The 27,986-nt window shown below is 41.7% G+C and overlaps 1 protein-coding gene across 1 annotated transcript in view; it reads right to left on the bottom strand.

Moving 5' to 3' along the window:
- The window catches only part of ADAMTS17 (ADAM metallopeptidase with thrombospondin type 1 motif, 17), a 162,329-nt gene that overhangs the window by 123,375 nt on the left and 10,968 nt on the right, over nucleotides 1-27,986 (bottom strand). The window contains exons 2-5 of the mRNA XM_009865321.1: nucleotides 25,671-25,843; nucleotides 16,625-16,708; nucleotides 15,896-16,053; nucleotides 9,623-9,666 (exon numbers count right to left, since the gene is read on the bottom strand). Of these exons, the coding sequence (XP_009863623.1) occupies nucleotides 9,623-9,666; nucleotides 15,896-16,053; nucleotides 16,625-16,708; nucleotides 25,671-25,843 (459 nt within the window). The remainder of the gene's footprint in view (nucleotides 1-9,622; nucleotides 9,667-15,895; nucleotides 16,054-16,624; nucleotides 16,709-25,670; nucleotides 25,844-27,986) is intronic.

Below are 27,986 nucleotides of genomic sequence, written 5' to 3'. Positions count from 1 at the left end.
ATAAGAGTTCTTATCTCTTTGGTAAAAAACTTTGAATTTTACTGAGGAAAAACCCTATTTACAAATCAATTTCATTCTCCTCTCAAGAAATTCTGTTTCACAAATAAAACAAAATGCAGAACAATCCCCAATATATTGTTTAATGGCACAGGTCTATCCAGGAGGCACCATGAATTAATGGGTAAGGCACTGGATCGAAAGTCAGTATGTGCAAAATCTGTTCCCTTCTCTTGGATGAGAAACAAGAAGCAAATGCTCTTATGACTCCCATGTTTTCTCTGTCCACCTGGTCTGAAGCACATCACAGCAGAAAATCCTGCTTTCTGCTGCAGAGAACCTTGTGTTGGCGTTTTTAGCACAGATAAAAATAGCAACAGGTTTGATGCTGTAGAAAATCAACATTATTTCTCTGTCTACAGCCTTGTATTATAAAAGAGAAAGGAGGAAGCAGGAAGAGCTGTGAAAGCAGAATAGATTATTTTGTTTTATGTACATTCTTGCAAAAATCTCCCAAAGAAACAAATCCTCAGCAAGAGGAAGTGACGGAGCTGGGGTGCGAAGCAGTGCAGAAAGCATGCAAAATCTGCTATCTGCAAGTCTCCACTTACGGAGATGAGGAGAGAGATAACAACAGAAATACTATAAACCCCAAAAGACATTAGGTCTGTGGACAGACCATTTCTATAAGATTGTTTTGCTCGTGTCTGCCTCAGAGGCTTCTCAGCTTCACACACACAGTAGCAAGGAAGAGTTCCAGAGCTTTTCTTGACAGTTGTTTGGCAGTGTGTGCTTAGCTGGACATCAATTAGGCTTCTGCCTTCAGCTTGTCTGTTTGCAAACACAATGACCACTTCCAGAGATAAACAGCAGAGATTCCTTTAAATTGTAATTAAATGGTATTTAGCCATAAGCAAAGCCTTGGTTCTTAGGCAGTGTCCCACAAATCATCTCCAATTTAGAAAATAATCAAAGCAGAAAACTGTCTAGGAGGTAAAACTATAATTCAGAAGTTCTAGCACAGCATATTCAGGTGAACGAAAAAAATTAAGAACTACCTGTTGCACTAAAGAAAAAGAAACGTATAAAAAATTATGGCTTTGATTGTTTTTTACTCCATGCCAGCAGAAAAATTTACCAAATTGCTTCTCAGGGACAACATCACATAAATTCATTGGGAACTGTTAGTTAAAACAGCAATAGTGAGTCTTTTTCCCTGCCAGTGACTGCATGTCAAAGCCCAGAAGGGGGTGAGGAGTAAACAGATGGGGAAAGGAACATCTCACATAGGTATCTGCCCTTTAAGCCAGGAGACTGAAATTCCCAGGTGCTTTGTGTACATGTCTGTATGATTTCACACAGACATAAATGGCCCTGGAGTGGAATGCAGTACATGTTTGCACCCGCACCAGTCAAACTGCACAATGATTTAGCATGTGAAGTTATTTATGACATGGAGCTGAAAGAATAAAGTCAGAGTATTGGAATAAATATCAAAAAAGTCACAGCAAATATTTTCCCTCATGACATACTCCTTTTCATAAAGGCATTGATATTAGACTAGGATTTGGTTTGGAGTCCTAGATGCCCAATAGGCATCTAGGGCACAGTTTTTATGTCCAGTGAGTTTTCTGAAGACACCTTTCATTCAAATAGTAATCAGCACCTACCTCATACAACAAGACGTGATGGCCTGAAGGATATTTACTCAGAAATACGTTGCCTGGTAAAGGAATCCTACAGTTCCTTTCCACAGCATTTTAGACAGGTGTTCTCTTGCATTTATCGGAACACATTACCATGAATTATTAATAAAACTATGCAGAATCCACTACTTAGTTTTCAAGCTATGATAGGCTTGAGTGTCCTGCACCAACTTCAGGGCAAGTCGCAGTAAAGAACACAAAAGCTCTGGCATAAAGCCTGACTGGGGGGTTTGAGTGAACAACAAGAAAAACAAGATTTAAGATCAGCGAAGACTTGCTAACAAACAAAAGCAGGGTGGTAAGCTGTTGGGAAGGTTTTGGACATGCTGCTTTACATCTGACAAAGACTACAGATGTATTTCAGCAAGCCAGCTTAACTGTCTATGAGCATTAATTATCAATAGCAGTTTGATTGTGGAAGAAATGAAAGGCCAGGTACCGAGCAGGAAGTGTGTTATTCCTCCCCGCTGACAGTGTTTAGTTCCAAATTACTGAGAAAAAAACTAGCTTCAAACATACACCACTCCTGTGAGACCTATTGTTTTATCTTTGTGGGATAGGTGCTCACTAAGAAGACAGACAGACAGATAAATAATTGGAAAACACAAGTGCTTGAAACACATTTTGGGGCCACAAAAAGAGAATGATGTATGGAGGAGAACTAATAAGGAACTTCTGGAGGTTTACGAAGAACAAAGTGTAGTAAATGCAGGGAAATTCCATGACCTCAGTGGGCAAGCCGTGCGGTTAGCGTGATGGAAGACAGACCATCCAGGCCTCTCTGGGGAAGGCAGCCTCTTGGTGACCAGGCCCAGCTGAACAAAGAGAAGATGAAGGAACAAAAGTGAGCAAGAGCTTCTAAGAGCTCTGTACTACCACCAAAGTAAAATAGACCCTTGGCAAAAAGGCAAGGGCAGGGGCTTAATCATGAGAGCAACTGAGGGTCTGCGATACTTCAGCGCTAGGGACTGGAAACACATGGAAGAGTGAACAATGATAAACATACAGAAAATCTGTCGCTAACTCTCCTTTCACTAAACGCTTTCATTTATTTTAATAACACAAGTTGATTCTTGCCCCCAAGACAAGAAACGAGTCTGATCAATCACCTCTTTTCCACAAAAAGAAAATGCAATGGGACCATATAAGCTCCAAACTAGGTATCTTGTGTTTGGCTACTGCATCTCTTCCAGAAAGATTGTTATTTTTCAGTTAAGGACGTCAAGAATCCACCACTGCCCTTAATATATGCAACGAATAAAGACAAACCTAAACAAGACTACTGAGCTGAAACCAAACCCACAGGCAAATGAAATTCAAATGCTCTACTTTATGTAACAATAAAACCAGAAAATAAGTCTCTATAAAATAACATCAGCACTTCACTCAACCAAGTACATTGCACATACTTTAAGTTTTCATATAAATTAATGAGAAAGTTGATATATTTAACAATAAGTATATAGCCTGTTAAAACTGGCATGCCCAGCTCTTATCTTTTACAGACTGGATGGAGGGGAATAGAGTGTGTACATATGGCCTTTCTTTGTACCTCCTTTTTTACTTGTCTGTCCAAAAGCGGACTGGTCAGCTTCACTGTGCTTTCCACTGAGTTTTCTAGCTCTCTCAGACTGTTGTCTCTTTGCAAGATTTTTAAACATTTCAGTGATTCTGTATGCTCATATAGACAGCTTGTAGACATGTCAACTGATCTTCAGAAAGTACAAAGGATCATTCTCAGGATATCAGATTTTTTCAAGATGTCTCAGAAACCCCAAACCAACTAGTCTCTCCAGAAAAAAACCCCTCAGTCAGTTTTTAGACTAAGGCCCCAAGAAGGGTTTCATGTCTCAGATAACATGTGAGAGCAGGACCAGAATCTTGTCCAAATTCTCACTGAGTCCATTATAAGAAGGATTTTACTCTGCTCTTTAGCTGTGAGCTGGCAAACGGCTGCACACCGGCTCTGCCCCTGAAGTAAGAAAGGAGAGAAAGCACACACAGGACACTGAAGTGAGGAAGAGCAAGGGTTACAGCGTCAGGAATTCCTGATTACTTGAGTGACTGCGCTCATTCCAGGACTTCTATTAAAATGTATGCAATCTTATACTTGCGCTCACTTGGCACACAAATTTTTAGTGGGAATTTGGAATAGGAGAGATTGCTAGCTGGTGAAAAGAAATTGGAAGGCTGTCATGGGTAGGGTAGGTCCTGAGAGATGGTAGTGATGAATATGCCCAACAGCACAGTTCTGCACTGTCTGGGTTGTGCTGCTGAGCGTTTATTCCCTAGCAACCAAAAGGCAAGGGAAAAAGTCTTCCACTGCAGTGTACCACAGCTCCCTTTGGTTTCATAAAGTGCTCCATTGCCCTACACAGCCACAAGTGATATAAAAACTTGCCATGCTGCGACGTCCCTCTTCTTAACAAATCCCAAGCCATCCTGGTGGTGTTTCTTTAAGGGACATTTAAACTACAGTATGTATATTTTAACGTATTAAAGTGTGTTTGATTTTAGTCCGAAGGAGGATAGTCCCAGCAAGGCTTTTGCTAAAGCCAGACACTGCTGCTCTAATGAATTGTTTTAAGCAGCAGGTATTCCTGTTTATTCTGGCATCAAATAAAAACCCGCCCTGGAATATACAGAAACATTCAACACGGACTACCATGGAAAATGTTTTTAATGCAAGAATTCCTTTTCTTTTCCACTCAGGGCAAACCAGCTAGTCTTTTCCCTTTCCTTGGGGATTAATTCTCTGTTGTGACACTGCTAGGGAACTGGAATCACACAGGGAGGAAGACCTAAATGAACAGTACAAAGTACAGGCAGGACTGACCAGAACTATTCCTTGCTGTGGACAGGAAGCCACCCGACTGCACAAGCAAACAGACAAGGAAAAGCTGAAGATGAGCAGTCCTCTATTCAGGTGTTTTACAGGGAATAAAAAAGGATGAAAACTACTCAGAAGCATAGAGCATATGTCTCATTTGCCAAACTTAGGCATATTTTGAAACATTTTACTATGATAAACTCGTAAGCAGAAAGCAGGGCATAACTACAGAGGGAGGAAAACCAGTGAACAGCACCCTAAAATGCAGCTCTCCATGAGAGCATTTTTCACCCATAGCTTTCCACACACTTCTGAAAGAAGAAAGGGACTTGTACAGCAGAAGGATGTCATCTGTGCAGTCAACCAGCAGCACAGCGGCAAAACCAAAACTCCATTTCCCCATTCACATGCCAGTGTTTTGAATACTCAAGAAAAAGGAGACAAATTACAGAAGAATTTATAACCATCAGGACTCTCAGTAAGATATCTTTGAGTCCTTTAGTTAAAGCCAGCCAGCAGACAGGAATGTTTTTCACAAAACATTGATTTACTTGTGGAAGCAGCCTGGAAAACTATGTTTCTCAATCACCTCTGCTCTGACACTCAGTTTTCTCCAGGCAGCTATTCCTTCTGCTAAACCTGCCCATCTGCAGCATATATACTATATTCTGCTTTCTTTTCCTCGACATCAAGCCACAGAAAAGCACATGTGACTGCAGCAGAGGTAAAGACATTTTTAAGCAGGGCAATTTAAGGATATTTAAGACACAATCTCATTTTCCATTTCCCAATTCCACACTGCTCCCACTTTTATTATTAGCTGAATACAGGGAAGCTTCAGCTTGGATCTGGGGTAACATGTACACTGAGGAATCAAGGCCAAGCTTTGCCTTCAAATATGCAGGATCATTCCTAACTAACCGTAAAGCTTCTTATTTGGCACTAGCAGTGGAAATACTGAACGAAAGGGGCATTCTCAATCTGCTTATGTCACAGAAAGGTTGGATTCTGACAACGTGCAAGGCTCCAAGCTGCAGCCTGATATTAATAGCTAGACATTAAACTCTCAATTTGGCTGGCTTAGAGGCAGCTCAATTGGAACAAAGATTCTTCTGCAGGAAACGGCAGATCAGGTTAGAGTCACATCACGAGAGATGAGCCTGAAGTGGCAGGAGACTGCAAAATTTTTGACTGGTGTCTGACAAGGCTGTGTCGCACAAAGTGAACCTTCCCTGCTCAACCTGCAGAGCGTAGCGGAGGTCACAAAACCGAGCCTGTTGGAACACCCTTGCTGGACGTGCACTGCACACAGGCAGGTCGTTTCCCTTCTGGCCACTTCCTTTCAAATGCATCCGTACTTGGAGCTGACTTACACAGCCAGGTGGAGCAATGAGCAGTAACAAACTATTTCTTAAACAAACGTGCTTCTATTCCTTGACACAGCCAGTGGGATACCACCCCACAAAGACTTAGCTACATATTTTCACCATTTTTGAGCTTGTTTCAGCTATTATGTAACCTTCCACACTACCTTGGCAGCTGGGCCAAGAAAACTTGAACTAAGTCCCCAGAGCAACTGGTTTCAGTGAGGGGCCCCTGCCAGAATACAAATACAAACCTCCTGCTGCTGTTTTCTCTCTGTGTCTGCATGGCAGGCAAAGATTCCAGACAGGTTTTTCAACATGGATCTTTCTAAGCAGAAATGAACACCTCTTATAAGCCATTTAAACTTCATAATCCCACTTCCAAACAACAGCTGGGCCTCGATACTTCCACTAGGGAAAGTTTTGCTTCTGTATGTCTCACAATGTAAAGAAAATCGAGGAACTGTCACTAGAAAAATCCCATTACCTACAGCACTCCGAGTCCTCTTATTCCAGTACACATAATCTAATAGATTTTTTACAGTCTCTTAAAGATGACTAAGCAACATTAGATTCTGGACTTGTGTTGCACCATGTGCTCAAGGACATCACGCTGCTTTATAAAAATTCTTCTTAAGCTGTACAGTCTCCCATAGCTTTGCACTCAAAATCTTCATTTCATAGAGGCAGACAGAATCATTCAGAATGTGACTTGTCAAATGTCACACACTGAGTCAATGACAGAACTGAGAATAGAAATCAGGAGCCTTATATAGAGCAGTAGCCTCAGTCTCCTAGTTTAGGAGGGTGCCTGCTCACCAGAAGGATGTTTCTTCCTTTAGAGGATGGCAGTGTACCACATTGCAATGGTCAGCTTTCACAAGCAGGTGAAATAACACATGCATCTGCTGAGATCACATTCTTCATACATAAAACTGAAGGATAAGGCAAGAAATGAAAACAATCGCTGTTCTAGAGAACTGCGGGGAGTGCTGTAACTCTCAGCATCACTCTCCAGATCAATGTCACTCTCTGAACTAGCTTCTTGCTTTCGCAGGAAGTCTTGCTCATTTGGAAGGGGAGTTGGAGGGAGTTGGAGGAATCTGGCAATGACAGAGACGGCTGGAATGTCAACCTAATTTTTCATAAGTCAGTATGGTATACCAGTGAGCATCAACCTGCTTTGATTGTTGCACATATATCAAGCCCAAGTAAATGCCACGTCACATTGGTGCTCAGCAAACCCATGTCTATACACAGGGCACAGAATGGCGGCTATTGGAAGCCTACTGCTCTGCAACTCACTAAGGAGGGAAACTGGAGAATCCTTCACACAGTTAAAATTCACTACTACCACCACTAACCACTTTCTCAAACCAGCTGCATGACACACAAGTACACTCCATTTATTCTTCCTCTGCTGTGACAGATGTGCAAATGACACAGGGCCCTTCTGGTCTAACCTCTGTAATATAAATGTATTACATATGGGCTAACTTTCATTGGTAAAGAAAAATCACATAGTAGTATCTCAGATACAATACTTTTGTCAGATAAACAGAATCTCTTTGCCAGAGAAAGGGAATGAAGCTAATACAGAGCATCCAGAGACAGCAGAGACAACGATCTCTATATAAATCACAACTGTATGATATATTTAGGGCACCACACACATTGTCCAAAATTATCAGATACTATACTGTGGGTTTAGGACACATATAAGGACTCAAAAATATGTATTAGCCCTTTTATGGATATGAATTCATAAAAATTCAGAATTCCAATTTCATATTGCACCACTGCACTACTCCTTAGCAAGCTGATGCCCAGATGAATCGGTTATCTTCTTCAGGCTCCACCTCCAGCCACTAAGCCTAAGAACTATTTCTCAGGGCAGGGACAGATGAGATATCAGAGTGTAATATTTGGGCAGACTTCATTCAGATTGTGCCCCTACCAGAATATTTCCTTGGTTTATGGTTTTGAAGAAAACTTTCAAAATGCACCACCAGTATATACCCAGAGATAAGGGCCTAAACTGTAGATGATCTGAAAAGACTGCAGTAATCCAGCATTTTGGGCACAGGCAACACTGCCTGGAAATTGCTGTTACCAAAACATTATTTCTGAAGTATTTAAGAGAAGATGGTATCATATGATGGAGGATCTAAGCTGTATTCGGGGATGAGGCACACTGTCTCTGGGTTCAGAAAACAGTGGGGCATAGAAAAAGCCTAAGTAAGTGAAGATGCTAGTGCTTTGCTGCCACATAATGAAACTGTCAGGGGAGAAGGAAAGAAAAATAAGATTAAAGAGAGCAAAGAGGCCAGACAGGTTTTGTCCCATGAACGTTCACCTTCTAAGTATCTTGGAAAGACTATGCTGAAAACAGTAATAAAGGAGTTTAATCTTTATTGCCCTGATCTTCCACTCTCTCCACTGCGCCCACAGCCTGCAGCAAGTTGCAGCACAAGAAAATAATTGAGCATTGTAAGAACAGAAAAGAACTCATAAAAATATTTCCTTAGTCATGCTGTCTATGGTATAATTCCCTGAACAGAGATCTTTAAAACCGGAAAGAGCTCTGACCTTAACCAGCACGTGTCTTCCATCAGTTTCTTTATTGTGTCTTACCATAGGCATCTCCACACGCAGGTACACAGTATAAAAATCTTCCTTAGTGGAACTGTGTTTTCCATTGCGCACAGAATAAATGCATTGTGAGGGATTCTGACTGAAAAGAAATCTTGGACATAGATGCCAATCCTTGCTCATGTTTGAAAAGAAAACGTATGTATTTTTCAGCTCTGTGTTTCCTCCTTTCACCTGCTCAGTCTCCGGGACGAGAATTCTGCAGACAGTTTCAGAGCTCCTGCTGAAAGCACTTTCACCCATGCTCTTCATCACCACTCCTGTCAGCAGAGCAACCCCTAGTCTGCCTCTCTCTGAACATTGGAGTGTGAGATCAGCTGAAAATCAGGATCTATTCCAAGTTTAGATAGAATGTGTGATAAGGGGCCACTTTGCTTTGAGGCAAGTCTAAAAAAATCACACAGTCTTCATAGAGAAGATATTGAGCTGTGCCTCCAAACACTGCTGCTACTGTGGTGACTAAAAAAAAAAAATACCAGGAGAAGAGATACAGTGAAGGTTACTGCTACCTAAGTTAAATAAATAAATAAACAAAGCATTTAACATGTGAGATGTAAAGACTCTGTGAATCCAGGGTTTGGATAAGATTAAAGGCAGTTAGAAAGTAGGTGGAGTAGAAGGCAGAAAAGAAGATTTAACTTGGCTTTTTACAATGAGGTATTCTTCTCTGGTGTCTGAGTGCCAGTTTGATCTGGGAGTGTTACAGAGGTTCTTACAATGGGAAATACATTCATTAGCACATCCATGTTTTAGGTGAGTAGACACTGAAAGGATCATTATACATACATTCCAGTTTCTTAATCTCCAATTCTCTAATTACACACCCGCTCCAAAGAAGCATGAATACTTAAGTTTACTTCTTAAACTCAGATCTCCAATGCTTAGAAGGGGTTAATATATAATGGCTTGTTTATAGTTCATAGCCTGCTCAACTAATCCATATTTGCATCACAGAGATATACAGAACAGCAAAAGCAACATTACAGCAAACCAAAGAATGAAACATTGCCCAGAAAGCTCCTCTTAGCATAGAGCTGGCTATCAAAATACTCTCCCCTACTTCTCCGACTTACCCACAGTGTCACAAGGCTCGTCTTTGTGTACGCAGAAGTCTGTCCTAGAAAGAAAAACATAACAGAAGTGAAATGTATCCTGCACCTCCAGACTTCAGGCTAGGAAAAAGCAGTGATGTATGACTTGCATCACTCACTTGAGGTTTGGGTTTTTTAAAAAAAAACGCAAAACAAACTGTTGTGCAGTCTACACGATGACAACACAGATAGTAGCACTGATTGCTGCTTCGAGATTACAAGCAGTTATCTGAATCAGCTCCATATACTACAGTTCAATTTAATAGACTTAAGATTTAGCATGTAAAAGAGGACTGCCTCACTCTGTGATGTCAGACTTCTCCAGCAACTGGATTAAAACCAAACCTCTTATTTTCACAAGAGAACTGTAACAAAAAGTAACAGACACGCTGTGATGCAACAGCACCATCAAAAGTGGGAGGAGAAGGTATGTAGGGACACTGTCTGGAAACACAGAACTGATCCTGTATACCCACATATTCTCAGTTCCTTATTTTTTTTCCTTCTCCAAGTAAAACCAAGAAGGACAACAAAGATGCAGGACTAAATAGGAAAGGATAGGCATTGACAAGAAGGAGATTTTCAGGATTTGCCAGGTAACAGCTAGGTGAGTTGGCTTCAGCTAAATTTACTACTGTCAGGTTTGCCATTTTATGATTTGAATCCAACAAAGAGAGGTTCAAGAGACTTCATTTGGTCTGTGTTATTCCCCTGCATCTCATCCAGTGCCCCCAGATCTCATCAAGGCAGGAAGAGATACTACATAAGCCACTGGCACTCATCAGTCAACCAGGAATCCATGGAGCTATATTAAACAGAATCAGAGTAACCAGCCCTGAAACTCACCATGCAAGTGATGACACTTTACGTGAGAAGATTTTGTAAATGAGGTTCCTCATGACAGAAAAATAAGCGTGGGAGAAAAAGTATTTTATAACTAAATTAATGCTTTGGATGCATTTCAATAAGCACTTAGACCTTAATTTTAGGAGCTATCTTCACCAGACCTGCTTTGCAGCACAATCCACTATGAAGAAGTGCTGGAGAAAAGCATCACATGTGCTGAAACATTTCCGAAGTTCCTTAACCGAAGGGAAGCTGAGGAACCATAATCTCTATCATTATGGCTTTCCTCACCCTGTGGGGAGGCTAGTGAGAGAATCATATTAGTACATTTGGAGCGTGTCATTTGAAATGCCTGAGTCCCCTGTGGGATTTTGCGTTAAAGAGTTTGGCAGAGGGAAGATTAAAAATACTTAGAGAAAGATAATACTTAGAGAAAGATAAATACTTAGAAAAATAAAATACTTTGAGAAAGAAAATACTAAAAGAAAATACTTTGAGAAAAAAATACCTAGAGAAAAAATATTTAGAGAAAAAAAAATCTTAGAGAAAGATTAAAAATACTTTTTGCTTGAAGAAAAAAATGAAACTAGCGTTTACAGGAAAAGAGATTTAAGGCCCAGGACTGTGGCTGATGAACTCAAACCCTTCAAGCCAAACTCCTTTGAAAGTCACAAATCCAGTTGTCAAGGGCTTGGAAAGAGAGAAACAACAGCTCTTGTTAAGCAGACATGGAAAACTAACCATGCTTCAATACAGAAAAACCATAACACCCATCCAAGTGTTAAAAAATCAGATAGGAACAATACAAAATCAGAAGCTACGACCACACACCAACCCCAGCTTTCATTTTTCACCACAGCCTTACTGTGTCTCGACACCTTGGCATTCCAGTCTTTCCGAAGAAGAGTAATGACAGTCTCCTGACGGAGCTGGCACAAGCACGCCTGCTTGAGTTCCCAGAGCCAACTTGATGGAGGTTTATTTAAGGACTTATTATGTTATATAAACTGGTAAATCAAACAGATGCTTTTCTTGTGACAACAGATAGCTGAACTATTAGCAGATGGCAGGAGGCCATTGCTAGAAAAGCGTCTCTCTTCAGGGGCTGGCCAGCTCTGCAAATAAAGCACGGCAGTTCTGCTCCTTGCACCCCGTTCTACACTCAAAGGTGTCTGGCACTTTCAGGCAGCTCCTGGAGAAATCGCCACCATGCCAGAAAATAAGGGGTCTCATAAATGGTCCAGCACAACTTGCGTTCTCTCCTACAGAGGTCAAACAATCCTTGGCTGTAAAGAGAGCACTGTGCTGCTGTCTGGTCAGGGGAAGGACTTTAAACAGGACAGCAAGACAAACTGGATGTGGCTGCCCAATTGCCTGCGTGCAGGCCTGCAAGTACGAAACCTCTTCAGCCCACCTTAAACTGCCATGAACACAAGCACAGGAGACATCATGCTTCTGTTCAAAGACTTCATACCAAAATGCTAGGCTTTAAACTGTAAACATTTTACCCCAAAACTCTGTGGCCAAATGGAAAAGCACATCCAAACTTTTAGCCACAAATGAGCTCGGGGGAGCTCCCTGTCTTCTTCCAAAGGCAAGCAGCCACCCCATCACTAAATCTATAAACTGAAACTCCTACAGTCCTTTCCTGGCAGTCAGAGGGGAGCCAAAGACCAAAAAAGCATTAAGAAGGAGCTCTCTCACCTGTGCATCAGTCATGCTGGTGAGGTAAGACGGCCCCATCATGGCACTGAAACTGATCTGCTTTTAAAAAGTTTCAGTGACAGGTTTCTCTCTAGCACATTTTTGAGTTTGATTGCATCTATATTTTTGAACTAAGAGCTTGACATGAATGATACTATAATGATACTCTAAGGATTTTAAAAAAAAATCTTAATATTCATTGCATGTGCAGAGGTCTCTTATCACAGTTTTGTTAGCCGAATCTTTTATAGAGCCATGTTAGAGCAAAACTCTTACTCCAGGAGATGCAGTTCAAATCCAAGATCTGATCTTATCACACTAAGTCTTGGATCATATACCGAAATCACACTCTGTAGCTGTGAAGCAATTTTACTCTTCACTTTTAGCCACTGACTGAATCAAACAGGACATGTGCCTCATCTTCTAGGGACCTGTGAAATTCTCAGTCATTATCACTTGTGGTGCTGTGCAGAGTGTTTCCATTAGCTGACTTTCAGCAATTCTTCTTAAAAAATGACAACAAGCCAGTTGTTTTGTTCAATAAAAATAGCCAGAAAAGAAGAGCTCAGAACTCCTCCTACAGTCACTCTTCCATCTGGCTCACACAAACTGGAAAAAAATAGCTAACTGCGCTAAGCTAAATTCTGCAGTTCAGGTCCTTGCTGTCAGAAAGAAGGACAGTAGTTGAAGTGTGTAATATGAATAAGAAGCATTCTGTTTAATGGCCACTTCCTAGCATCCTTCAGGTGACATCTTTTGACTAGTTTAACCCTGGAGGGTCATAAAGCTAAAGGGCAGAGAAAACCGGTAGAGCCAAAAACCTTCCAAAACCCACTTTCCACATCCATATACACATTCGGTACCACCATGCATCCAGTTTCCTCGATGCACATTGAATTGCTTCGTTCGCCCATTTGATGGGAAGGCAAAGGGCTGGAGAAATGAGGAAGGGAAGAGCAGGCTACAAATGGAACAACTACACTGGTGCATCAGAAAAAAGAAAGTCTTTGCTTAATGACAGCTCTGAATTCTGTTCTTTTTGGTGTTGTGCCATTCTTCACTCTGCTATCACATTATCTATAATCTTACAAGTGACCCAAACACCTACAGCCAGGAGGTAGGGAAAACACCAGTACGTCGGAAGATTTCCTACACAATGTGAAAGACCGAAGATCAAGAGGCAGAAAGTATTTCAAACGAGACATGCTTCTATGATCACTAAGATACAGATTCTGCAGACAGAAGTTATTCTGGTCAAAAGTTATTTGAACAAGAAAAGTCTGATGATTATAGACACCACAGCGTTACACTCAGACCTTCAGGGCTCTAACAGATTATTTCCACTGTCTCACTTACTTACTGAACTGGGCACTGGTACATCTTATTTCCCAGACATAGTATGCCTCTGACCTGGAACTCTATCAGGTGCATACTATTAAAACCCCACAGGAGGGATATTTGCCACCTAGGTAATTTATTTTTGTATACAAACGAGTATATGGGCAATATCAGTCAGAGGTGAAGTTTCAAAACGCAAGCGTGCCTTCACGTTTCAAACAAACAGAAAGCCAGCTTGGAACTAGAGGGATGTCTTCAGAGGTTGACCCCAAAGAATCTGTTTTTAGTCCTAAAGCAGCTGCAGCTGCTGAAAATTCAGCTTCTGCTTTTTCTGGCGCAATTGCTTGTGCTGGACATGCTGTTGTTCCCATATCCTCTACCACTGGTCCATCTGTGCAGTCTGGGGAGGGTCCAGGGACACACACACACACTTCCAAAGCCAAGAGTAGAAAACCTCATTTCCCTGACGCAGGAATCGGGCTGCTGGGCCAGAAGTCTTCCAAGTAATGCAGCATCCTCTGTGCAGCAGAAGCATGATGGGTTAAGGACAAGGCACAGCAAGAAGGAAGGAAAAAGACTACAAGTAGACACCGCCAGCCTATCAAACTGGAAAAATGTTGTTCTTATGCACAGCAATGTGCTCCTTGGCCTGCACTTTCTCACAAAATCTGCATCAAGTTTCTAACCCAATTGAACCTGTACTTCTCCTGCTGCAAAAACTCTGCAAATCCATGGAACAGTTCTTCCTAGAGGTCTTTCTCAGATGCCTGAGTCCAATCCATTTAGCCTGACATTATGCATTCAATTTTACAAGCTGCAGAGACTGAACTGATGAAATGCTTTGCTCGCTGCCTCGGCCCTGTGCTCAGAGCACATCAGAAGAGATTCTGTATGCCTCACTTGTCATGCAGGACAACTGGATGCCCAGATGAGTTTAACAAAAATGTTAGTTATTTATTTAGGCCCTGATCCAACGAAGCACATGCTTAACTATAACCAGGATGTGCAGCCCGTTGACTTCAAAGGAACTATTCACCCTGTCTAAAATGTTAAGTATCTGCTTAAGTGCTTGGTTGGACTATGCTGAGTACAGAGGAGAGAGAAGGATTTGGGGGAACTGCAGACATGACTGTGAAGGCCCATTCTTAGGAACTTTGATGGCCCCACCCCCTGCTCACCAGCTCTTTTATCGAACACTCACCAAAATCCCATAGACAGTTTTCAATGTGACTGTTGACACAACAGACAATTACAATCAGAATGGCAGTTTATGCAATAATATGTATTTCTATTTACATTGTTGGCAGAGAAAAAAATATGGCCAAAGAGGTGAGTAATACTGAACTGCAGTACAGACATCTCCTGCCTCAAACTGGGGAAAAAGGGCATAGGGAAGGATGTTTTTCTAGCACATACAGCATGAATCTTGCACTATATTTTTGTACTTACTTCAATTATGGAGAGATTATTTCTATAATCAATGCATTCTTCATTTATATCTTACAGTATGCAATCAACTTAAAAGACCATGGATTTGCTGCTCAGAATTTATGGTGACTGTGAGGAGCACAAGATTTGGATTGTATCATGAGATTGAGCTCGGGTAGTGAATTTAGAAGAAAAAAGACTGCAGGTTAATACGGACAACATGTCCGGGTCATACCCTGATGTATTTGATGCATCAGTACGAACAGAGCTGTGGCCTGAAAGGAATTCTGCTGAGGTATTCACACACAGATTATTTCACATCTGAAATAAATGCAGTGGTTTTCAAACACAAAAACAAATCAAGAATTACACCCCTCCTCTGTCTCAGTTGAGATAGGGAAGAGGTGTTAAAGTGGTTATTTCCTAGGGCAAATAAGAAGAAAATTAGTTTATGGTATTCGTCTCTTAATTTCTTTAGGAGATAACTCCCTCATCACCTCCCCACTATCAACACACTGTCTGCTCCTCTCAGACCGTTCAGTTGATTCATACCTAATTACACACAGAGCACTTGTTCACAGCTGCATTCTCAATTCTACAGCTTCTTTCTTCTACAAAGAAGGGCTTGTGCTCCAAAACCTCACCTATTTTTTCTACTTACACCAGGTGGTGTGCGAAAAAAGTATCACCTGTGCTATAGCCATGTCTTGCCTGTATCCTGACTACAACATGCTATAGTGGCCATGACTACAATGCTCTGGTTCAAGAGGAGAGATGCTTTTGCATGACCTTCCCAAGTACACACGAATCCAAGACAAATCACTTTCATCTGAGACATCTGAAGAACCTGTGGGTAGCAAATTTCCTTAGATTACTGCTAGACCATATAACTTCATCTCTGACTACTGAAGTACATTGAAAAACCAGACCTTACTCTACCTGGTTACAAAAACGGCAGCATCCACAGGAGGGGTGTCATCCCTCGCGCCAGGAACCTGGTTGTTACCAAGGTATTTTGCCCCACCATATTCTTCGTTTTGCCATTGACAAAAGCTCTCCAGAGACCTCTCTCCATGATGCCCGATAGACAACTTCACCTTTTGGAAAAACAGGGGATTCAAAAGAAGAAATATCAGTCACAGTCTCTACATAAAGAATTAGGCCTCTGATGACAAATCAGAGGCTTAAATAGAGAAGTGATAGAACAGTAAGTGCGAAACCAGCTTCATCTGAGCAGGTGAACCAGGGACTTCAAATCCACACTGACTTTTGTCATTTCATCTACAGAACAAACTCCAACAGCTGGCAGCAGTCATAAACTTCTAATACAGTATTACATTTGAAAGCCTTGTAAGTCTGGAAGTTTCACTTTAGATAGCAGATCTTTGTAACAGTCAACTCCTGAGACTGGTTTGCAACTATAGGCAGACAAAGATTTACCAGAAGGACAAATAAAAGGACAGTAGCTCCTTTCACTCCTGCAGCACCCTATACTTCCCCCACTTTTAATACTGCCTGGTGAAATGCAGCAGGCACTACCTACAATCTGTGATCACGTGGCCAGACCTGTCCCACTTCTCCCTTCCTCCCCAGCACAGGGATCCTGCTCTGCCTGGGAGACTACCACAGTACAATTAGCGCACAGGGTAAAAATTAGTTAGAACTCACAGGACGGTTGCGAAGCAGGACTAGTTTGGTGACTCGAATGTTGACTTTAATTCCAAGACTTTGGTGTTGGAACATGTTGTACACCTGTCAAAACGCAGAGAGAACATCCACAGTGTATTAGTAACAATACTAAGACTTAGTAATAGTTGAAGGAACTAATTGTGACTGAAGTTACGACATTTTGTCCTGCAAAAAAAAAAAATGATCCAGCATTGTGCTACTACACTTAATAAAATAAAGAACTTTTAAGAACTACTGTGCCACATACTAAGTGTGGCTAAAACACTTGCCAAATCAAACTAGGTTTGCTCTGACCATACTGCACTGAGCTTCACCACAGACTAATCTGAGCAAGATTCAGCATTCAGGGACAAAAAAAAAAATTAGGAAAACAAAACAAAAAATACACAAGTTAGTTGCAGAAGGAAAAATACTTTCAACTGGAATAAACAAGAGGAACAACAAAGGAGCAGCAAAAGAAAAGTGAGAAATACTCCAAAGGAACATTAAGAATAAATGAAAGTCTAAGGAACATGGACATACGTTATGAAGCATCCAACTAACATGGATCTTCAGTGTTTAAATATCAGAGATATCTGAATGCAAGATGAAATAATGGTGTGTTTTAGACTTCAGGAAATAGAATGGAAAAGCAATTTCCCTCTGTTATTTTCATATCTTATATGAGAGAATAGTAATAAGGCAGCACATAATGACACAAGCCTCAGGAAATACAAAAATAGCACCGGAAACTACCTTACTACTTTCTCCAGATTTTTCATTCCAGCTCAGATACTTCACCTCATTTTTATAGGTTAGAACATAAGATCTTAATTGATGCCAGAATTTTATTTCACAAATTTCTCCATGTACAAATGGTTTAACTAGACTATATCAAAAAAGGCAAAGGAGGGATTTCTTTTAAAAAGGTGTAAAATGCCATATAATAACCTTTGGATGAATATTTTATTCCCTACTCAAATCAAAAAACATAAAATCAAGACCAGTGAAGAGACACTCTTTGCTAATAGGAGGCAGAATTTGGCCACAGGTAAGCTAGATTCCTTACTCACAGCTCGTTTGGCTGAAAATATCACACAGGCTCAGCTAACTTCCCACAGCAAACCCAAGACATGAACACATTTTGGATGTTTTCAACGCTTGGTATTTTTCCTACTTGTGCAAATACTCAGGAATGTGCTCAGTGTAAGAGTGTTCTTAAGCACTTTAGTGTTTGGGGTTGGATTTAAGCACACACGTAAATGTTTCCTATAATTTAGGCACACATTGCAAGACAGACACTACTCAGTATTTGACCCACTGACCTTCAGGATGAGCACAATAAGCCATTTATCTTCCCTGCGGCTGCTGTACAAATGCCTACAAGTGCTGGTACTATTTGCTTGGCTCGGAGGTATGTTGGTAGAGTAGCTAAGGCCTCTCACTGCAGACCTGGGGGGATAAACTTGATACTTGCAGAGAAGGGCTCTGACAGTTGACCTCGGTGTAAATGGAGACCTGGATGCTCAGCTAAGAGGGTCAATGGGGCATCGTGCTGATCAAGTCAATCTCTCAGGTATCACTACAGAGGCTAACAAATATTTGCCTGTGATGGATGCCTGCGATTTGCCCAGCTCTCTGCTAGCTCTGACCGCCTTATAAGTTTCTACTCATAAAATGAGAGTACAGCAAACAGGTTCTTATCACTTAGCCTATCGCATGATGCCTCTGCATTTTGCCTAGACACAGGACTGGGAAAAAGGGACATGGAGTTTGAGATTGAGAGGCAACTGCAGAGCATTCGAGCTTCTCCGACCAGATGCCTGCCAGACCCCACCCAGCTGCTCTCTCTCCTCTCCTCAGCAGGACAGGGGCACAAAATATGATGAGAAAGCTCATGGGTCAAGATGAAGAGAGGGAGAGCACTTATCAACTGCTGTTGTAACCAAAACGCGCTTCACGTGGGGAAAATTTACCTGATTGCCAGTTAAAATAATTTGCATAGAGAGAAACAAAAATTGAAACAACGCCTTCAGCTCCCACCAGTTTTTCCTAAGCTCAATGTCACCCCGCCACACCTGACTCCTCTACCTCCTTCCTCCTTACCCTAAGCTGTGCCGGTGGGTTATGGTCAGCCCACAACAGCTCCTCTCTGCTGCTCTCTTCCCCTGGCAGAGCACGGGTCCTCTCCGCCGGCTGCACTCCTGTCAGGAGAAACTGCTCCACCACAGGCTCCTCTCCACAGGCCACAATATTCTTCAGGGAATCACCACTGGCCCCATCACAGGGCATCCCTGGCTCCTGGAGCGCCTCCTCCTCCTCCAACCTGGGTGCTCACACAGAGTTCTCCTCACACTTTTTTTTCCTCCTCACTTTCCACACGGCTTTTTTGCCCTTTCTTGAACACGTTTTCACAGAGGTGCCAACTGCTTTCCTGAGGGGCTCTGCTGGGTCCTGTGGTGAGGCCGCCATGGAGCCGGTTAGAATCGGCCGTGTCCGGCCCTGGGTTCCTCCTCAGAGAGGCCCCCACAGCCCCCCTGCTGCCACCCAGTGCACCATCCTTTTAAATGGACACCCAGACTGTCGCAAAACATAGCCTTTAAGGCTAGAAGGAATCCCAGTGAGGAGGCAAACAGACCTGAAATGGCTTGATGAAAAAAATACCTCGGCAGAGGTTCTTCACGGCCATTTTGGCAGCACACAGCCAGTGTTAAACCCAGCTGTGCGAGACAGGTTGCGCCCATGGAAGCATTATCACGGAATCCAGGTATTTTTAAAACAAAAAAGAAATCAAATCTGTAGGTCTTTCCCACTGGAAAATATTCCATCATGGTGGCAACCACCTTCTGCCCTTCTCCCACAGCCTACAGGGAAAGCATCACCCACAGGCTCAGCTTGTCTAAGCTGCTCAGACACCACATCCAACTGGCTGTCGTCACCACGGGAGCTAACAGTGCCAAGCGAGGTGGCTGAGATAACTGGTACCAGGGGAGGAGGAACAGGATTTCCCAGTTGTTGCAGATGTTCTCAACATTTCCTGACAGCATATGCATTAACAGAGAGACTGACTGACTCACTGACACCTCCCTTCCCACCCGCAATACCATGGGCCAGCCTCCCTCAAGTCTGCAATTGCATCACACCCTTGAGGCTGCCATGACCATTTCCAACAGGGGAAACATCAAACTATTTTGGGTATTTTAGGAACTTTTAACAAAATAAGGCAGGCAGGAACACAAATGTCAGCTGCATGAAACACACCAGCACACTGCCGCGGAACAAAATGCAAAGGCTGCTGTTTTAGGACATCACCACAGTGTCAGAAAGCAGCTTGGCTGGAAGAGTAATGGAGGTTCTTGGTCACTAGGCTGAATGGAAGGGATGCGAAAAGTTGTCAGCGTGTCTGAAGTGTGGTCATGATCTGGTTGCCCTGCTGCAGGTGAACCTCTATGCTATACTGACTTCCATTCTGTGAGGAGTCATCAAAAGTAAAGACTGAGCTTTGGAAACAGAAAGAAGTATAGTAAAGAGTCATATAAAACAGGCAGAAAAATGGAAAGGGAAGAGCCAAAGAACAAGAAAAAGAATAAAGCCCATCTCTGACATCTCCCTCCTTCACCTGCCTTTCCCTGACAGAACTTAACTGCAAAGAATGCCCTAGAGAGCAAAGCCTGAAGCCTGAACCACCCTTCTCCTCCTCTGTTTGCATTCTCCCTGCTTTTCTTTCTCCTTATAGCTTTGACATGGAAAAGACAGAATAAATGCAGCTTTGGCATGAGCTGTCCAGGCCTGCCCCTGCATGCATAAAGCACAAGCTAGACAAGAAGAATTGGGCTAGGAGAGGAACTAAACTACGTCAGTTTGGGGTTTTTTTTTAATTCTCAAGAGCTTCCTCTGCAGGTGGACGGTGGGAGGGAGACGTGTGTGTGTTTCAGATGTTTTGGAATTCAGAACAGCAACCCTCAGGATAAATTGACATTTTTTCTTTTTTCTTCCTTAAATATTGCACTTAAGCAAAAGCCTCCCCGTTGCTTTGGCTGCTGGACGCCGTTTGGACAGCAGAGGCATTACTCAGGTTACTCAGGTTGTCTTTCACTTGTTTTGAAAAGTGCTATAGGATTTCTAACACCCACCTAAAGCCAAGCTTTCAAATTACCCCATTAAACATTATGAAAAAGAACATATTCATGGCTCTTTATAAGATAGAGTTGACATAACTCTTTCTCCTGGGGCTGCTGGAGTGAAAAAATTAATCTGTAGACAGTGATCAAGTACTTATATTCTTTTCCCTTACATCCCTGTTCCCAACATGAAAATTCCAGATCAAGGTAAAGAAGATGATTATAAGTAGCAGCTCTGAAGCTTTTATGTGCCAGCCCCCAAGAGCACAGAGATATAAATCCATCAATGCATGCATGATAAAAATTATTTTATCTACCTCTTTAACATAGAAAAAACTCTCACAGGGGAAATCCAAAATGAAAAACAATCTGCAGAGTGTAAAATAGGGCTTCAGAGAGTAAACCAGTACTATTCCTGAAGAATAACATAGAAATTTTCCCTCTTAATGACATCCAAAGGATCACTAACTTCAAGTTACTGCTTGCTGCTGCAAAGAGTTTCCACGTTAATAGCATGGCTTAGCAACAGCTGCAGAAGAACTAACACAAACTACAGTAACTCACCCCTGCATGCTGTATTCTTTCAGAAAAAGGCAAGCTCAAAACCAAGCCACAGTTGGAATTTATTCCAAGCCCACCAAAATGCACTTAGGGGAGAAAGAAAAAAAGAACTTTTTTTTTTTTCTTTTCAGCTTTTCAAACCCATGGAAAGCAGCTTTTAAATGACTAGGTTGTGATCTTGGAAATTCAGGCGTCTCTGCTGCTAAACGCTCAGGGGGTCAGTCCGAGTAGGACTTGGTTTGCAAAGTAAGCTCTGCACAATTGCAAGGAGCCAACATTTACAACTTGGTGTTCAGGTATTAGCTGAAACCACTCACTCCTCATTAAAAACGCTACGGCCATGGACAGAACTTTCACAAAGTGACGTACCTCATTTATCACATGCTTCAGAATCATTTGAATCAGGAGTTTTCTCCAGGAAGCTGAAAGTCTAAGTCATGAAGACCAGCCACAGTAGGGGCCAGTGCAGTTTCTGTCTTTGAGGATAGAGAAACTCCTTTTTGCAAGAACTGAAATGCAAACAGTGCAACACCATGCAAAAGCTCAGTAACAAGGGAATTTAACTTAGGAAAAAAAAAAATCAGCACTTATATTTAAGTAGGTGGTTTTGCATTTCTATATTTCTGCTATCTCTCCCTGTCCATGTTCTTACATGCCCATAAAGTCACTGCCTCACTAAGGCTGCAGCTGTACATGATGGCATTTGACAACTTCTTTATCAGCTTATTTTTTTTTTTTACATTATTACAAAGCCATCAGGAATCGCCCATTAAGAAAATCATGCTGCATCAAATAGCTTGCCAGAAAACAAGAACAGATCTCATTTCAAAGGTGGTGACTTAAAGTCAACTCAAAGCCCTGGAGCTGTGCTTGTTCCTACTCATACATTGCAGAGTACCTTAGAGGGAAATTCTTCCGTGATTTTGGGAAAAATCTGTCTAACAACTTCAAATATTAGTTTATTAAATGGAAGAGCTTGCACCTCTACAATGGGATTCAGAAAAAAACAAATACCTTCAACATGAATCTCTCCTCTATTCAGGGAGATGGTCAGAACTACAGAATATCGTTTAAAATACAGCATTTGCTATATGAAGTACTACCTGTTATTTCTGGGTTGCAAAAGGGATTTGCTGTGTTTCTTAGCTGTTATTCTAGAGGAGGGTGGTGGTTTTTTCCCCTCAAAGATTCTCATTTACCATAGGAGTAATAAAATAGTATTTTGTAATGCTGACTTTTTTTCCCTTTAGAAATTCTTGTAACATAAATAGATATTAAATACTTTAAGGCAGATCACTTTATGTAAAAATGTCTATAAATATAAAATGCATTAATAAGACCTCTTAATGCTTGTTTTGTGGTTTGACAGTAAATGTAATGACTTACAGAGAGGAGTTAAGTTAATATACCCCTGACCAGTAATGCTCTATTTGCTTAAATTCAAGCACCCAAGCCAAAATTAACATTCTGGTTTCTTTTAGAGGCAGCCCGCCATCCTGCAGTGTAGCTGAAAAAGCACTGCCTAGTATCACGGGACAAATCCTGTCCCTCAACTAGCAATCACAGAAGGCTGACAGAAGTCGTACCGAGGCAAGCAGGAAACAGAGATGGTGAGCAGTCAGGAGGCCTTTGTTTGCATGGTTACACAGAGCACAACTGATCCTGCACCAGAGAAGGATGGAGCAGATGTTGCCCTAAGGACTTAGGATTATTCCTCATGCCACAGTTTTACATATGAGAAACTACCACACAAAAGATTCGTCGTGGCTGGTTCAGGCATTACCAGAAAAGCGTGGGCAAGTGAAGAGTTCAGCTAAAGCCCACCAAACCACATGACTATCCTATCTCTCTTCCTGAAATATATTTTCTGAATTATTCTCCAGCCTCTTTTGCTGGGATGAAGATCAGCTTTTATCATGGTAAATGGAATGTTAAAATCCTAATTTCCTTGAATTTCACCTTGGTATATAGCCTCAGAATAAGGGTTTATGCAATGGTACCATCTGTGTGTTTGTCTATTATTATTCCTCAGTATCTTCTGATCTTACCAGCCGCTCACAACCAGTTTCCTCAGGAAGGCAGAGGTGTGAAACACATTATGTTCCTACAAGTGTGGGAATGTAGGTGGCCAAAGGAGAGAGACTGTCGGTGTTCCTCTGAAGGCTGGAAAGCTGAAACAAATTCAGATCCTATTAGACATCAGAAACACCACATGGGTGAGCCCCCAGGAGCAATGACTTAACAGTGGGAAGCATTTCAGCTGGACTTTGCACCTCTGGAGATGTCAGATAAACGTGTTGCTCAGCCAAGAGTCCTCTTCCATGTGCACTCTAGTGCCTAATAAAGGACTGAGCTCACACTACAGCATCAGAACCTAGCTTAAAAGTCCATCAGCCAAACTCATTGGAAACTAAGCTTCAATACTGTTTAGTAAATGGGTTTAGAGAACCCAACCCACCTATTAGCATCTCTCCACACTTAAATATTCACACCTGGCAAGATGGTATTGCTGAGATGTTCTGCAGCACTCCTCGGTCTGGACAGGCAATAGTGCTCAGAGCCATCTTCTGTTTAGGACTTCGTTTACCAGTGTACTCAGCACTAACAATCTTAAAAACAACTACAGAACATAGAGATGTACTAACAGCTACTCTGAAATAATTGACCCTTTGGCACAAGGATCATCAAGACTAATGATTAGACACGTTTTACGAGCTCTCACAGCCGTAATGCCCTGTGCCAGCTGCAGCATAACTGTGGAACGCAATGGCAGATTTTCATTAGAAGATCGTTTAGAGCTGAACTTATGTTCTGCCTGCTCACTACAAAACTGGTATGTGAATTTAAAGTTGGAGAACCGTGGCTGTGAGAAGAATAAAGCTCTTGTGTCCCCAGCAAACACATCCTAAAACGCAAGAAAGCCAGTAAGTAGACCCTGAAGTGATGGCGACATGAATAGATTTGTTGCACGAAGAGATTTCCTACAAATCAATCCAAGTAAGTGTAGAGACACAACGAAGCCCTATTAAGTGACCATTGTCACAGCATGCTAAAGGCAAAAAATAAGAGGCAGAGGAAGGGACACAGAAAAGCAGCTTGTTAACAGAAAAGACTAGTTAAAGAAACTCCCTGTTAATCAGCAAAGCATTTCATTACAGGAGAACTCCCTCACACCCCTGCTTGATGAAGGAATACAAGACCTCTTAAAAAGCTGCTGTCTCACAGCCGGATTATACACTGAGCATCCGTCACTTGGCTCTTCATTGGGAAGCGTGACCAGTCAATTACGATTAAGAACTGTTATGCTTTTCCAAGCCAATTTGCTGCTCAGGAACAATAACGGAGCAACAGTCAGGAGAATGAACGAATGAACTGTTCCCGGATGTTACAATAGCATGGACAGAGGAACACAAGCTTCCTCCAATACTTCCTTGTGTAAATGCCTCTGGACGGACCCCTGCCGCCTCTGAGTGGAGTTTTCAGTGTCCGCATCCAATGTAGCTATTATCTCTTTATTGGCACTGCCAACAAGTGAGTGAGCATTCCCCGTGAGAGGCTTTGTGTTCCCTTATCAACTGAGAGGGAAGGCTTAACTCCTAGGACAGCTAGCAAATTAACACCCACACTCCATACAAGCTTGCAATTTCAAAAGGTTCTCCTCACTCTGGGCAGATTCTCTGCAGAAATTCCAGAATTCTAAAGCCCAACTCCATCAACTATTCAGAGGTAGGATCAGCATTACTTCATGTAGCACAAGAAGTCCTAGGGTAAAGCTAGTTTGGTGACAAGTTTGACACGTTCTCTCCAGCACAGGATGCAGCCATTTTCATTACATACAAATTACAGATAAAAAGTGTTTCTAACTGACTTAAAGCCAGGTTTTCCGCTGGAAAGCAATATTACTGCTGCCTTCAATAACACTTTGATTGTCTGCTATGACAATGACCCACAAAGAAATATCTTTTATTAAACAGGTGCACCATGGAAATCTTTAGGAACCCGAGAAACATCATGTGAGACAAGACCATCTATCCACTCTGGAATACTCTTGTTCAATGTACACCATAGTAGTACAAAAAAAAATAGAAGAAAACACTACTCCTGAACAACTATAGAATATTTCCTAAGTGAAAATTTGCAATTTCAGTTTTAAAAAAAGTTTTTTATTGTGATGTCCTTAGTCAAACACACGGAATCACACAGATGAAGGAGAAGAGCCACATAACACAGGAAGAAAACCTTTCCTCATACCTCAAGTTCAAAACAGTTACCCATTTCAGTCGTGAAGGAAGGCAGCTTTAACCTACCCTGGATGCAATCTGCTTACCCTTGCTCCTTCTTTTGAGAGTAAATTGCCAACTTACCATATTCATAACTGTGAGGATGAATCTTTGAGCAGCCTCTGCACCATGATACTGGACCATATCAGCATCTGCCACCACCAGAGTTTCTACTGTGTACTCGTTGGTAAGTCGAATGGCATTTCTTCTCTCCCTCCAGTCACTGGTTGATTTAATTTTCTTTTGCCTCTTCTTTTCTAAAAGTCAAAATACTTATTAAGGCTGGCAGATCACAATAAAACTTGCATACTCTTTTCAACAAACATTCTTGTGCACATTCAAATTGCAGTGACCTTTGAAGTGTTAGTTGCTGATAAAAAGTTCCATTGCCAGTACATCTGTATCTCTGTGTGCAGATTCATATAAGACCACCAGATTACACTCAAATAGGAAAGAAGACTGGAAAAAAGAAGTCCAGAAAAGCAAAATATTAACTGTAATTCAAACCAAGAAGTCATGCTCTTACAAAAATTTCAGAAATTGGAAATCTTGCTTGTGAAAGGAGTAACATTCCACTATAATGGAACAAGTGCTAATTAGGAAAAGTCTGTTGAAGAAAACTTTAGAGGGTCATGCTTCAGGATATAATGTACACTCTAGATTCTGCAGGTTCTCCTTAGGCAGGGAAGTTGTAAGATATTCCTGGAGACAATATTGCCATCAGTTGCGTTTTTACTTGCTACCAGCAATGTAACAGCACACAGAGAGAGTCTCAAGAATTTTAAAACAAGTCCGATTGTTTTGGAACCTGTATTATTGGCCAACTGGATGAAACCCAGGAGTGCAGAAGGTCAGGCTAGATAAGACCTTCTCAAGCTTTCTTTGCTCATTTATTGCTATTGGCACGAGCGCCAGCAGCTGCAGTTACCGGCCACCTACGTGCAGAGCTCACACGCCTCCGTTGCGGTCTGTGCACCAAAAGCCAGGGACTCCCTAGACCAGCTGATCCTTCATGAACTTTAGTTACAAGAACATGTGAAAAAGACCTGTTCTAAGGACTAGCAAGTGAAGCAGCGGTCAGCTACTGCTAGCACAAAAAATTAAAACACAGAAGTTAAACCTCCCTTCCTCCAAACTCACGTATTAGTCATCCTAAACTTAAAGGTGAAGCGTGTTTCACGGCTCAAAGGCAGATGTGCAAAGCAGCTGAGGCATGAACAAAGGAGAAATTAAGTTCAGGTCTGAAATGGAATCTACTCAATTCACAGCAAAAAATGTATTCATGTTTTCAATTGTAAAATAAAAGAAAAGCAAATGAAGTCATTAAAAAAAAATCTATTTTGCAATAAGAAACAAACTGCCAAGATTCACTGAAATTACATCTGCTTACTGCTCAGCCTGCAATATAGTACGGATAGGATACTGACATTGGTATTAATGCTAATTTCTTCCAATGAATAAGGGAATAGGACACACAACAGGCCCTGAAACAGCAAAAACAAAGTATTCAATGCAAAAGCAACACAGAATAGACCATAACGGATGACCAGACAGACACCTCTTAAGTCACACTTCACATGCTACTCATTTCCCAGAACAGAGAATCACTTTTCCATTTTCTGTAGGTTTAAGTTGAGAACGTCTCTTAGCAAAGCACCATTCTGCAGCAGGGAGATCTGAGTTAGCATTCACTGATTCTGTTTTTCCACTGCCTGTTTACCAGCTCCCTTACATAACTCAGCTTGGACTTCCCTGCTTTCCCAGGCTGGTAAGTCCACTCACATCCAGATCATCAGTTTTCCCTGACTGACCCTCTTGTATTCGGGGTGATAAACTCCATCAGCTATAAACCCCCCTACTTCTGCTCATTCATACATTTTCTGTCTTGTCAGTGTGCACATTTGCACGTGTCCATCCCACATCCCCTGTTCTGAGCTGTCTAGCAGTCATCCAGTATAGTTCTGCACATGCTTTTCTGCCCAAGGCATCAACTGTCAACACTTGGTACATATTTTATACTGAGAAAACAACCATGAAATTTGATTTGAATCTTCTTTTAAAAGAGTTTGGAAATATCTCCCTGGGTCTAAGAAGACAGACAGGATCCTGTGGACAAGCAAGAAATGAAAACTTGGGGTGCTCATAAATAGTGGAAGCTACATGCCAGCAGCAAAGATGAAAATAACCAAGTTTCAAGGCTTGTTTTCACATGGACGGCAGGCCAGGTGTGACAGAGGTGCCACAGAGCTGGGGAACTCTGTTTCTAAGTGCTTTAGAAAGGCAATAAAATAAAATAAAATGGAGTGACTACACCACAAAGTCAGAGCGATCAGTGCAGCTTTGGTTTGCCAACTATGAATTGGAGATGACTTCAGCAAATTTCTGTGAAAAAGCTCCTGT

This window comes from Apaloderma vittatum, unplaced genomic scaffold (genome assembly GCF_000703405.1).
Source record: "Apaloderma vittatum isolate BGI_N311 unplaced genomic scaffold, ASM70340v1 scaffold9032, whole genome shotgun sequence".
In the NCBI taxonomy this organism is placed as follows: Eukaryota; Metazoa; Chordata; class Aves; order Trogoniformes; family Trogonidae; genus Apaloderma; species Apaloderma vittatum.
The sequence above is the reverse complement of the archived record's forward strand: the minus strand, read 5'-3'. Positions and strand labels throughout refer to the sequence as shown.